Raw genomic sequence first — 14,364 nt, forward strand, 5'->3', positions numbered from 1 at the left:
AGAGAGAGAGAGAGAGAGAGAGAGAGAGAGAGAGAGAGAGATTAGCCTTTCTCAAACCTATTTCTATTTTCAACCTTTACCACCTTTGGGGCTCTCAAATTCCATAAAGCTTGTCATAACCTGAAGTGCCAGGAAATTTTGAAGAATTAATGAGCCACTAAGCTGATAATGAGGGAAAAGGTGATCGCCACAGACACAGGGTCACCCCAACTATCAGCATCAAGAACTTGGAGTTTGGCAAGTCCGAGAGCCAGAAAGTCAAACTGAGACGGGGAAGAGAGTCCAACTTTACAAGGCCAGGGATCAGATCCAAGGAGAGAGACTGAGAATGGCAAGCTGGGTTCTAACACAAAGAAGGTGGGAATAATGATAATAATATCTCCTGCCCATCACTTAATTTCCTAGGACTGTAGTATATGAGAATGGAAGGGAGCTCAGGTTCATCTCGTCTAACACCTTCATTTTACAAGGGGAAAGCATCAGAGAGAGGATTTCAACCCATGGCCACTGAATGGAGAACCAATGCTTTCCCCACTTGATTTACACTGTTTCCAATTCTAGGTCTCAGTTGTCTCATCTGTAAAATGTGGATAATGACAACATCTATTTCCCAGAGCTATTATCTTCAATTATTCTCTCTAATTTACCCTGTTTGTATCTTGCTTGTATATAGTTGTTTACATGTCATCTCCTTCATTAGATCATGTTCTCCTTGAAAAAGTAGGCAGCCAGGGGACTCCATAGGACATAGAGACCTAAGCCTGGAGTCAGAAAGACCTGAATTCAAATCCAACCTCAGGCACTAACTGTGTGACCCTGGGCAAGTCAATTAACTTCCATCTGACCCAGTTTCTTCAACTGTAAAATGGAGACAATAATAACGCCTATCTGCTGGAATAGTTAGAAGGATTAAATGAAGTAATATTTGTAAAGCACTTAACTCGGTGCTTGGAAAACAGTAGGAACTTCACAAAGAAGCTTGTCTCCATCCTTGACAGTACAGACTGGTTTGGGCCTTTTTTGTCTCACCACACCTTAGCACAGTCCCTGGCACATAGCTCTATTGTTTTTCAGTTGTGTCTGACTCTTTGTGAACCCATTTGGAATTTTCTTGGCAAAGATAGTGGAATGGTTTGTCATTTGTTTCTCCAGTTCATTTACAGATGAGGAAACTGAGGCAAAGAGGGTTTAGTGACTTGCCTAGGGTCACTAATAAGTGAGGCCAGATTTAAATTCCAGAAGATGAATCTTGCTGACTTCATATCCACTGTGCCACCTAGCTGCCCCTCTGGCACAGAGTAGGAATTTAATAAATGCTTGTTGACTTGTTGTAAGGATAAAATGAGACAACATCTGTCAAACTTTTTGCAAACCTTAAAGCTTTGAAGAAATTCTACCTATTTTTATCATCATCATCATCATTATGTCTGAGGGTACCTTACAACTTTATATCTATGATGCTTTATGAAAAAATACTTTTTAAATTTACAAAGCACATGCTTCCCAACAACTCCCCTCCTCTAAGTGGCTAGTTTCCATATTTTTATCCCCATTTTACAACTAAGGAAACTGCATCTCAGAGAAGGAAAGCTACTTGTGGACATTCACATAAGTAATAAATAGAGAAAACAAGATTTGCCCCAAAAGGCAGTGCTCCTTTCCCCAACACCACATAGAAGCTCTATAAGAAGAAATTGGGACTAGAAATTGGGGCTTCAGGGCTCCTGTCCTTGTATCACTCATTTCCCTGAATCTCTGTGGCCCTTGACTTGGACCTACCAAAATTTCTTCAGACCTTATGATTTTTCGATTGTCTTCAATGTGTTACCTCCAAAAGGACACCTTAAGGACAGTTGGCAGGTGGACTCCAATATGTCTTCCCTTGATTTGGGATACTTGTACACATGTTGGAATATCTCATTGTGCAAAGGTAAAGTCCCTGCAAGGTCTTCAAGTCAGTGTTGGTAGGGCATGTTCCCTTCCCCCTCTCCCCCCACACAGTAGCATCTAAGTACTAGTGTTCAAGAGACTAGGTGCTGCATTGCAGAATCAGGTCCTTCCTGTTCTGCTTCATACCAGGCTACACCCAGGGCTCAGCACATGGGAGCTGCTCATAGGATCTCTTCCCTGGGGATGAAGATGGTGAGTATTGAGGGAGGGACAGCCGCACTGCCCAAAGTTTATATATATATATATATATATATATATATATATATGATGAGGGGAAGGAGGAAAGGAGGAAGGTCTGAACCTACATTATCTTTTTTTTAATTAACTTTTGCTTCCAGTTAATAAGCATTGATTCTCTCTTCCTCCTACTGAAGAGAAGAAAAAATAAGTCCTAGTAACACAACAAATTTCCTGGTTGGCCATGCCCCAAAATGTTTTTCTTTCTGCATATTGAGTCTACTTCTCCTGTATCGGGATGTGGGCAACATCTTCTTCCTCTCTGGAAGAAGATCCCCACAAGCCATGGGACAGTGGAAGAATCCAAAGGTTACCAGTCATACAAATAACTCATATTTCTATCAGGTTTTCTTCTTCTTCAAAGGGTCTTCATGCATATTATGGAGCACTATTAGGAAGCTGGCCTCTGAGTCAGGAAGGCCTGGGATCAAGTCTCATATCTAACATATTCTAATTGTGTGATCTTGGACAAGTCCCAACCTCTTGGTGCACCAGGCAAATTTCTAGGACTCTAAGTTGTAGAAAAGGTGTTGATTGGCATTGGCAGAGGGAATTTTCCCCTGGGAATTCTTTACACCAATGAAATCACAGGTCCAATTATATTATGTCCATTATACTATTTGACCATAACAAGAACCCCATGAGGCATGGATGTCCATAGGGCAACTGAATACTACTCTGGAGATTTGGGATAGGCTTTCCAGTTTGTTTTAGAATTATAGTAGTACAAGTCAGTCAAACATTTATTAAGCCCTTACTATATACTAGACACTTTGCTGGCATTACAAAGAATGGCAAAAAAGGGGGGTGAGGGAATGATAAGGACAAACAGAGGTAGGTTGGGCTTAATAACAGTTCTACTTCATATTATTATAATTATTAATAATAGCAACAAATTTCAAAGCTTTTTACAGATATTCCAAATGGGATCCTAACAACAACCTTGGGAGGTAGATGCTATTATATTGCCTATTTTGTAGATGAGAAAATTGAGGTAAAAAGAGGCTAAGTTAATTTGCCCAGGATCACACAGATAGAAAATGACTGAAGGGGAAAGAGGAAAGGAACAAGCATTTATTATATGTCTACAGTATGCTAAGCACTGTGCTAAGTGCATTACAAGTATTATTATCTCCTTTGATCTTTGAAAAAACCCCTGGAGGTCAGTGCTGTTGTGTTCTCCATTTTGCACTTTGAGGAAATTGAGGTAAATAGAAGTTAAGTGACCTGCTCAGGGTTAAATGGGTAGTGAGTGTCTGAGGCTAGATTTGAACTCGGGGTCTTCTCAAGGTCAGATCCAATGCTTTGCACACTATGGCTTTGTCCATTGGAGGCAGGATCTGAGCATGATGTCATATGAGGGTAAGGTAAGAGGACTGAGGGATGTTCATCTGTTGACTTGAGAGAAACATGGTTGTTGTGTTCAAGCAGTTGAAAGACCTGAAGCCAGGAAGACCTGGCATTAAATTCCCCTTAGACACTTACTTAGCTTAACCTCAGTTTGCCACCACTTCTTCATCAGTAAAATAGGGATGAAAGTAGCACCTGCCTCCCAGGGCTGCTGAGAGGATAAATGAAATCATTTTTGTTAAGTGCTTTGCAAACCATAAAGTGATATATAAGTGCCATTATTATTATTATTATTTTAAATTAAGAATAATAGGTGGAAGACATTTATGAATATATAACTTTTACTTATGAATACTTTATTTATTTTATATCATTATATATTACATATTATATTATTTTATTTATGAATAAAATTTTATTCGTGAATGTATGAATTTATGAATTCATAAATATATAAATTCTATTATTTTTATTAAACTAAGAATAGTAGGTGGAAGTTTTATAAAATGCTACAGAAATGTTTTTATTATTATTATTATTAAGTTAGGAGTAATGGGTGAAAGTTATATGAAGTACATAAATTTCATCATCATCATCGATAAACTAAAAATAATACATAAAAGTTGTATAAAGTATCATGTAAATTCCACTATTATTAAACTAAAAGTAATGAGTAAACTTTGCACAGAAACAGATTCAGCTTATCATCAAGTTGTTGAGTCATTTCAGTCTGTTTAATTCTTTTTTTTTTTTTTACCCCATTTGGGGTTTTCTCAGCAAAGATACTGGAGCGGTTTACCATTTCCTTCTCCAGCTCATTTTATAGATGAGGAAACTGAGGCAAACAGGGTTAAGTGACTTAACTAGGGTCACACAGCTAGTAAGTGTCTGAGACCAAATTTGAACTCATTAAGATGAGTCCCCCCCATTCCAAGCCCTGTGTGCTATCCACTGGCCATCTAGCTGCCCTACTTAACATCAGGAAAAGCTTCCTAAAAAGTGAGCTGGGGCAGAAGGAAGAGTGGGTTGCCTTGTTAGGTGCCCATTTATTTCCCTGCAGTGCTGCTCTTCAGGCAGTGGCTGGAGGACCACTCGGCAGGAAGAGATGCACCTATGGGTGTTCTTGCTCAGGGATAGGTTGGAGCGGAGGGAGGCCTCTGAACAGGACCTTCATTGGCTAATTTAAGATGGTGCTCTCCTATCCCATGGTCATGGCATACTTGCTTTAACTGATGGCTGGCTGCTTTGTATATTTTTCTGTGTCTCTCCTTTGGAACGCCATGGTTAAGCACCTCCATTTCCTCATTTCTGAAGTACCTCTAACTCAGAGAATCTATGCTTCTATTAAAGAAAGTCCAAGAGGTCTGGCATCTTGGGAAAGTACCTCACCTGCTTCCAAAGGTAGCTTGATTACATGTATCATTACAAGTAAAGTTGCCACTCAGTTTGTAAAAGACTGAATCAAAATAATCCATCTGTTTTCCATTCTTTCCACAGTTCAAATAGACAATAATCCCTGGGTGACTCAAGTACCAATTACAAAATGTGGAGAGGACATGCAAGGCTTATGTTTACATGGGCAATGCATCTATGTGGTGGATGAGAGCCAACACTTCTGTAGGTAAGTGGCTCTCATCATCTCTGGTTGGATAATTTCTTTTGAATTGTTTTACCTGCTTCCAGATGCTTCTCTTCCCAATTCATTGGTCCCAGATCTGCCAGAGCAATTTTCCCAAGACTTCCTAAATCTGATCATGTTACCCACATTAAATCTGATCATGCTGTCCACATTCTCCAGGGGCTCACAGAGTCTGGCACAAAATAGGCACTTAATATCGGCTTATTAGGTTGAATTGAACTACTGTGTATTTTGCATGTGCCTTCGATGAATTTTAAGAAAATTTCAGGCAACATAAAAATAGAAAATGGGCATAAATGTTTTCTAGAGTTGTCCTTGAGTCATTTCAGTCATGTCTGACTTTTTGTGACCTCATTTGGTGTTTTCTGATACTGGAGCAATTTGAATGGTTGCATGGTTCTAGCTCATTTTACAGATGAGGAGATTGAGGCAAGCAAGATTAAGCCACAGCTAGTAAGTGACTGAGGCTGGATTTGAACTCAGGTCTTCCTAACTCCAGGGACAGGGTTCTATCTGCTTTGTCAACTAGCTGCCCTATTCTAGAGTATTCATTTACTCTGTTAGATGATGCCACTTATCTCCATAAAATCACAATTTACTTCAGACATCAAAATGGCAACTGAGAGACTTTAAAATCCCCACAGTTTTTGTTCCTTTATAAGTGGCCATCATTCATACAGTACTTTAAGCTTCACAACACCTTGTGAGATAGAGGCTGCTATTATCCCCATTTTATAGATGAGAAAATAGAAGCAGACAGCAGTAAAGTGACTTTCCCACAGCTAGTAAGTGGCTGAAACTGGATTTGAACTCAGGTCTTTCTGAATCTAGGGCCAACACTCTAACCACTTTACCACTTAGCTACCCCTAAGACTATTGGATGAAATAGAATGCTCAGCTTTTGACATCCAATGATGACTTCATTTGTAACCATTCATGTACATGAGAAATGACTGTGTTTCTTCCATTGTTTAATTTTTTTGTGTTCTTTTAATTAAAAAATTAAGGAACTATTATCTACTAAGTACTAGAAATGCCAAAGCAAAAAAATAAATAAATAAAGTCCTACCTTCAGGGAGCTTATGGTGTACTGTGGAGTGGGCAATAGAATGGCCACAAAGTTATAATTTCATGGCTTCTACTGTGCCAAGCCTCCATAATTTCCTTTCTCTCCCAGGTGATATATATATGTATATGTGTGTGTACATGTATGTATATATGTATACATACACATATCATATATGATAATTACAATAATAATATATGTAGATATTATACGTGCATGTATTTGTGTATATCTATGTATACATCATAAATAACTATGCCTATCTTTTCCATTTTTCCAAGGTGTGAATTGGGCTACACTGGCCGTCGATGCGAGCATTTTTTGCTAACTGTTCAAAAGCCCTTGAGCAAAGAATATGTGGTCCTGACTGTTGTACTCATTATTTTGTTTGTAGTCGTCATTGCTGGCTCCACCTATTACTTCCTCAGGTGGTAAGACACAGTTTCTTTATGATCTTTTTTTTAAGCTAGGACGAGTATTTACAGATCGGATGAAAGTCTAGACAAAACTTTCGTGGGGACTTGATAGGCATGTGAGTTTCATGTATCATTTCATAAGTCAGAAATTATTTGTAGTAGAGAAACAACAGGGCTTTGGTTTCAGAGACCTAGGCTCAGGTTTTGGTTCATGAATTTATATGCTCTGTGACTTCAGGTTAGTCAAGGAACCTCTCTGAGCTTTCAATTTCTCTTTGTAAAGTAGGGATAGTAGTGTGCACAGACTTAATATTGGGAAAAGCATGTTTTTCTTCTTCTCATTCTAAGTAACTGCTAGCTCAAATTATCCAATTCCCACAGGTCGCCATGAAGGCAGGGCGTTAGGTCCTGGGCTTATGGTTTCATTTGTATGATGAACTCCCAGGTGTGGTAAGTCCCTTTCCAGTGCAGGTGGACACTTACTCTACAGCCTACAACTTAGATTCCTACATGTTGTCCAGAGCCCTGAGATATGAAGTAACTTGCTAAGGATGGCATATACTTGCAATGCCAAGAGAAAATGAGGAAGGGCCCGAGTACATTGGGTAGTTTCCTGAGGTAGCCTCATGGACAAGATGGGCAAGCAGGAATGGATTATCATCAATATGACTGGATAAAACATCGAAATTATTGAGACCACAGATGCATGTGAGTGTTTGACATGAAAAGAGTGATAGTAAGGAGGGAGTAAGTACTGTGTATAAACACACCAAAAGCCCTTCGTTTGAAAAAGACCGTGTTTTCTGAGATTCGAAGTGTATCTGTGCAAAAAAAACCATAGCACTGAGAGCTGAAAAAGATATCATGGCCAGTAGGAGCTCTGTGTGTGTGTGTGTGTGTGTGTGTGTGTGTGTGTGTCTGAATCTCTATCTTCTCTCTTTTGTTACAAGAGAAGGGAGGGATGTATTGGGAAAGATGAGTGATACCAAAATATTATATCAAATACATATGCATATATATGTATTAGAGAGACAGAGGGAGAGGGAGAAAGAGAAAGAAATGGAGAGAGAGAGAGAAATGGGGGGGGGGAGAAAGAAACCAATAAATAAAATGTATGATTTTAGGCTTCATTGATACCCTTCAGTGTATGAATATTTGCTGCCATCTAGTACAATATCATTATATAGCTGATGAAAAGGGAAAATCATACTGATAATATTTATGAAAATGTTGGCAGCTGACCTGAAAGCCTAAGGGTGGCCAGAGACTAATGGGGAAAATGTTCTGAATGGAGGGTCTGAATCTTACAGTCATGGAACCTGGGTTTGGATCCAAACTAAGTTATTCAGTACCTAATACCCTTAGGTAAATCATTTAATTTATATGGCCTCAGTTTCTTCATATGTAAAATGAGTAGACTAGACTAAATGGCTTCTAAGGTCCCTCCAATCCTATAGATTAACAGTGACTTGTCATTTTAAAAAATCATGGCATATATCCTATGAAGCTTCAGTTTCTTGAAGTGAAGTCTGATAGGCATTTCTCCTTATAATTCAGTAGTATAATTCTACTTTTGATCATATAAAGGCAACAGCAGGAAAAGCTATCATGTACTCATGGTTGATGATAATCACCAAATAGTGAAGTCCTACATATTTAATTTGAATTTGTTCAAGGCCATCTGTCGAAAGTCTGCCATAGATGTGTGGTAGCACTGATTATATGAGATGGGGGTCCATGCAGCTTTTGAGTTCACATGATTATTTCTCTTATTAAACATGGCAGACTTACTTTGCTATTGATTGTGCTGACAAATACTAATGTTTTTTTTTCATTTTTTGCATGTTCCCAGGTATAAAAACAGAAAAAGCAAAGAATCAAACAAGGAATATGAAAGGGTTACTTTGAATGATGAAAAGAACTCAACATTGCTACAAGTGTAAAAGAAGAAGCAAATTGAACATGCCCTCCCCCCTGCCTGGTGACAATCTCTTAGTGTTAATAGTTTCATTTTATTAATAATATTTATGTTCAAAACAAAAAAAGGTCAAACCACATATTTTTCTTTTAAAAGAAGTCCATGGAGAAGATTTTATTTTTGTTTTTTATTTTATTATTTTTGTATGATGGAATGTTTGCTAGTGTATAAAGTGCATACAGTATTTTATACATAAAATCAGTTTTTATAAGAAATTCACACTCCTGGGCTACGTGCTTTATTGAAAGCAACAAAACTTGCAAGCTTGTAGAGGAATCAGATTCAAGGCCATCTCCTGCAATGCATCTAGCATACTCAAGTAAATGTGGACAAGTAACAGCAATGCATCTCTCACATAATAATTTGTTGGAAAACATCATGAAAATTGACATCAAAGGAAGGCACTGGAAGGTGAAGATATAATTTGCCTTGAAGTCCTGTGACAAACAAAACATTCAAAAATGAAAAATATGCACAATGGGAATGGTCTGGGCAAAGACTTTTTTTCTCCACTCTCCAGCAAGAACTGAATATTTATTTAGCACAAGTGGCTGTGTACAGTATTCCATTTTATGGTTTAATAACTGTAGAAGTTCAAACTTAATCCAAAATTATTTTCCACCAGCAATGAACTAGAGTTACTATGAGATCAAATCACTAAGTATATGTAAATACCTTTGGTTTTCTTATCTACAAAGTTCATGGTGGGATTTTTCAAGACTTTATGCTACAAGATGCCAATGGAGTTGGGATGTCATGTGCTTCCAAATATCCTCCAGAGATGCAAACCATACCCAATCCTATGTGACTGTTGTCCTTTCTCCCCTAAATATTCCATAAGGGGTCCAGCCAATGTGGACAGATGAGCATTATAAATTAGTACTTTGTTGATACATAGCATTTTCCCTGCTTAAAAATTTGATAGCTACACAGGCAACAAGCATTGGTCAGATAAGGCAAACATATAGCCAAGCTACCCCTTTTCCCCAGTGGTTTATCTGCCTGATCAACATTGTTTGAAGCAATTTCCCAGTTTCAGAGTTTGTAAGTCATGAGTTCTTAGGACACCTTCATATGAAGACTGCTAGTCACAAAGGGACACATGTAAAGTAATAGATAGCACTTTTCTTTTGGATATAAACTAAGTCTATAGGAACCTCAAGTCAGTTCCTGAGAACAGCTTTTAGCAACCTAATCCCTTCAACTGGAAATGTCTTGAAATGTCAAAAATTATTAAAATTTAGGGTAGACTACTCAGGATTATATGTCAAGTGAGGTCTCTCATTTTTTTCTCTAGATTTTCTTTGCCTTCTTCTCTGAGGTATAGCCCCCAGGACCATAGGCTAGGGACAAAATCCCTGACTCCAGAAGCTTAAGAATTTTTGGCCTTTGGTAGCTATAAATTGTACCATCATATTTGTACAAAAGTAGACAGCTTGGACATAATACCTATTTCTTATGGACTTATGAATAAAGATGGGTTTTTAGTGACTTTGTGTTTTTAAAAATCTTAGAAATTTGTCTAAAAGACATAACAGTAAAATTAAATAAAGGTAAGGTAATAAGAATCAGTGACATCCCAAATGCCGTAACTGTATCTGGTTACACAAATTAAATCAAGTCGTGATTCAAATTCTTTAAACATTTCATTCACTCAACTGATTTGGACATCACCTATGTAAACACTGAACATTATGTTTTCTGTCAAGGTCATCATGCTTTCACCTATATTCATGCCATGGCTATTTCTAATCCATTGTCTCACTGAAATAATTGCTCAATGATTATCAATTCATTTAATTTATAGACATGCTCCATATCTAATTCACTATAGGAAAGTCAATCCAGAATGAAGGGAAAAGTCAACACTGATTGATCTTCCCACTTCTTCCCATCCCCATCCCCACCCAGGCTTTAAAATCCAGCTAAACAACTAACCTCCATAAATAGATGGATCTTTCCTTAAGAAAGCATATGAAAGAAAGAAATATGAAATGGAACTGGCATTAGGACAGAAAGTAAATTAACATAGCAAAGGCTTTTATTTTCAAATAAAAGCCACTTTTCACTCAGTAGCTACATTGGGCAGGACTGTTTTCACATTGCCCATATAGTATCCCACATTTAAAATGTCCATAAATTACCATCTATGTGCCTTCAATAGTTATGCTGTTCACTAGGGATATCTCCTCACCCTTGCTTCCTGTAATTTTTTTTTAAGTCTGAGTGTCAGAGATAAAACTTTAAAAGGAGCTATGTGTGTCATAGACATGGATATATAACTAGTGACAAGTTTATAAAGGTCAATACTAAATTCATGATTTCCCATAAAGCTGTAACATAATCCACTGTGCACTCCAACACTAAAGGAGGGTAAAAAACGTTCCTAAAATAACCAAAACATCAGACCTGGAATTGTGTTAAGAGTCCTTACTGAAAACTTATAATATTTAATTTTCACTAAATCCTAATTTAATAGAATTTATTGCTATTTGCTTAAGTAGTTTCATTCTTTGGACACAAGAAGATACTAAAGAGTAGCCTAAAGCCTAATTGTCGTCTCCCAGCATGACACACTGACAGTGACTTTCTATGGTCTTAAGGATGATCATTAACTTAATTCTAGATGTTTGTTGTATGAAACTAAATCATATTTTCTACAGTAGTTACAATGCCAATATCTAATATCTCTTCAGTTCAAAGAATGCTATTCATTTTGGAAAGGGTATCTAAATTTGACCCACCTTTTCATTATTATTTTAAGGTTTATTTTGTTCATTATTTTTAGGGTACCAAAATGTCCTAACTATTTACTGTTTTTCCCAATTTCAGTGATATTGGTGCAGAAGATAAGTCTTGGGCCAATTATGTCTTTGCAGCATATCTTAATGTTTTCACCAAAAAAGCATCCATGAGTAGCATTGACTTTCAAATGTTGTATGTTGTATATAAGATGCTATATTTTTCCTCACCTTGCTTGCAAACACTATAATTTCATGTTCTTAATTCTGTAATTCTGGGATACAGTTTATATTTAAAATATTATTAAACATAAAATTGTGTTGTATGCAATTTGTTGCTTATGATTGTCTGAACAGTAAGAGCCTACTGAATTGTATCAATTTGTTGTTTATGAACAGTATCAGCTTTGATAGTAATGTACCTTAACATATTGAAGGGGAATGTCAAGACTACATACTATTGTTTGTTTTAAACATATCTATTGGGAGAAAAATAATTAAAGATATTACACAAATCCAATATTGATATATGGTCTTTGCTCTAAATATAGTTTTGTCCTTTTGTAGCAACAAGCACCCTAGCATACCCAGGATGGTTGCTGGAACAGGTTCTTTAATATGCTTTTTCTAAAGGAAAGAAACTCAAAAAAGGGTTAACAATCTTACTTTCATCAAACATATATCACTTACCTAGTCCAGGAGAAAGTCAGCACCCAAAAAAATACAAACAGAATTTGCAAACAGACAAAAAATACAGACGGAGAAAATAACACAATTCAACAGACAGAGCTTCTGGCTGTCTGACCATCACATACATACAGTTAGTTACTGGAGAGAGAAGCACAAATACATGAATTTTCAAAGGCAGGGAGGGGGGGTGCTCAACAGCTGCCCAGAGTCTCACCTGACCAAATCACTCAACTCTTCCCAAAGTGACCCACAAAGCAAAACCTCACCTCAGGGAGTATATATAGCCTGCTCCAGAGTCAGAGACCATCACAACCTTCAAGACCCACTGTGTAATTACAAAGTAACAAAAAGTCTTCCTGAAAAACAAGCCTCCCCTAAACAAACTTCTCTTGTTGGGCTCCAGGTGAGGCCCATTAAGGGGCATAGGCCTATTAAGGGGCAGGGAAGATTTTCAAATGCCCTTACCATTACACCTTTGTGTGTATAAGTTGGTTATTTGGAACATTGAATGAATTTTCCCATTGATGTTGATATTAGGTATTAGGGTATTGAGATAGGTTCCCCAGGTATGGAGAACCCCAGGGAAAGACAAATACAGGGAAGATGGCTTATGACAAGAGTCTTTAACTGTAAATTATTACTTGGATGACACAAGTGTAACCAAGATGTTTCTTTGACAGTGGGTCATTGGGGGTGACAATTTAAGGTATGACAGGAATGAAATGGATGATAGAAAGGGAAGACAGCTCAAAGGATTATGTAAGTATTGTAGAGTGGGAGTAAAATCTTGAGGAATTAGTGTGAGGGAAGATGGGTCAATTGATATTGTATATTAAGAAAATACCCCAGATGAGGAAATCCATGAACTAGAAAGGGAAAAGCTAGATGGAGAAAATACCCATAAAAGTCAATGTGGTCATCAGTAGAAGCTATATCATAGCAGGATAGGACCATGTAGCAACAACTACACTGGCATCCCCAGGATGGCTGCTAGCACAGGTTCTTAGGTCTGCTTTACTAGGAAAGATAGCTCTTCAAGGAAGAGGTCAACAATCTTTTTTAAGTACATTCATTATTCAGGGGAAAAATCAGCACCCTGAACTTGAGAGAAAATCCAAACAAATACAACAAAAGAGAAAATAAAAGCAGAGAAATAAAGACCAACAAACAGGGCTTCTAACTTTCTGAGAAATTAGCACAAATAAACAGATAGATCCAACTGTCTGACCAAGGCAAAAACATACATATTTACTAGAGAGAGAAGCACCAACATCTGGGTTTTTTAAAGCCTGGGGGCTCCTCATCAGCTACCTAGGATCTCGTTTGGTCAAATCACAAGAACACTCTTCCAATGAGTAAGCTCAAAGCAAAATGCTAACCTCAGTATATGTACCCTTCTTCAGGGTCAGAGGGCATCACAACCCTCATGATTCAGTACCTAATTAGAAATCAGCAAAAGGTGTGAAAGCCTTCCTACAAGCAAACCTCCCCTAAGCAAGCTTTCCTTAATGGGCCCCACCTGACACCTATTAATAGGCAGAGAAGATCTTATATCCCATTAACATTACAGACCTCTAAGACAGAAAGTAAAAATTGTTCAGGAAACAAGCCCCAAGTCTTTGATGAAGGGATGAGATGGTAGTGATGGTGGATTTCAATTGTATGTGTCTGCCATTTATATTGCTTCTCTCCAAAGAGGTCAAAATCAAGTCAGCTAATAAAAAACTGACTTGCCTTGATAGTTTCCCACTTCAAAATATAATGTTCTCCCAAAAAAGAGAGCATCTATTCTAGATTTTATATTCACCAAGTAAAAAGAAGTAGTTGCTGAATTAGAAAAGAGGGAAACCTCTTAGGGAAGCAACCATTTCATCTTAGAATTTGTGATGAAAGAAAACTGAGCATACCCTGACATGCACTCTAGTTTGAGAGAGAGTAGATTTCAGTGATTCCATACAAAGGAAAGCAAAATCCTATGTACTAACAATTTTAATGAGGAAAAGAAGGTATCAAATTAAATGATGTTAATATCCACAGAACTCAACAATCAAACTGGATTGTTTGTAGAGAAGAGTGAAGCCATGGTAGGTAACAGAATAGATACAAAAGTACAATAAGGTCAATCAGAATTGCTAACTCTCAAAATGAACCAAAGCTGACCAGGGCAGGTAAAGATACCAAATGTGTGTGTGTTTGTGTGTGGTTAAATTAGAGGGAGAAATGGGGGAGACACAAAGTGATATGGTGGGTTAGATTAGTTTGGACTGACATTCATTCAGTTAAGAGCACTCAGCCTT

At 37.5% G+C, this 14,364-nt stretch overlaps 1 protein-coding gene across 1 annotated transcript in view; it reads left to right on the forward strand.

Annotated features, from left to right (window-relative positions):
* Positions 1-11,897, forward strand: part of EREG (epiregulin) — a gene marked incomplete at its 5' end in the record, with an annotated part of 32,719 nt that extends 20,822 nt beyond the window's left edge. Inside the window, 3 exons of the mRNA XM_069098207.1 lie at positions 5,035-5,158; positions 6,524-6,673; positions 8,511-11,897. Coding sequence (XP_068954308.1) covers positions 5,035-5,158; positions 6,524-6,673; positions 8,511-8,601 — 365 coding nt within the window. The remainder of the gene's footprint in view (positions 1-5,034; positions 5,159-6,523; positions 6,674-8,510) is intronic.
* Positions 11,898-14,364: the final 2,467 nt, after the last annotated feature.

This window comes from Petaurus breviceps, unplaced genomic scaffold, assembly GCF_028583685.1.
Source record: "Petaurus breviceps papuanus isolate PSGF00001 unplaced genomic scaffold, PetGlider_PUasm1.0 126, whole genome shotgun sequence".
NCBI lineage: Eukaryota > Metazoa > Chordata > Mammalia > Diprotodontia > Petauridae > Petaurus > Petaurus breviceps.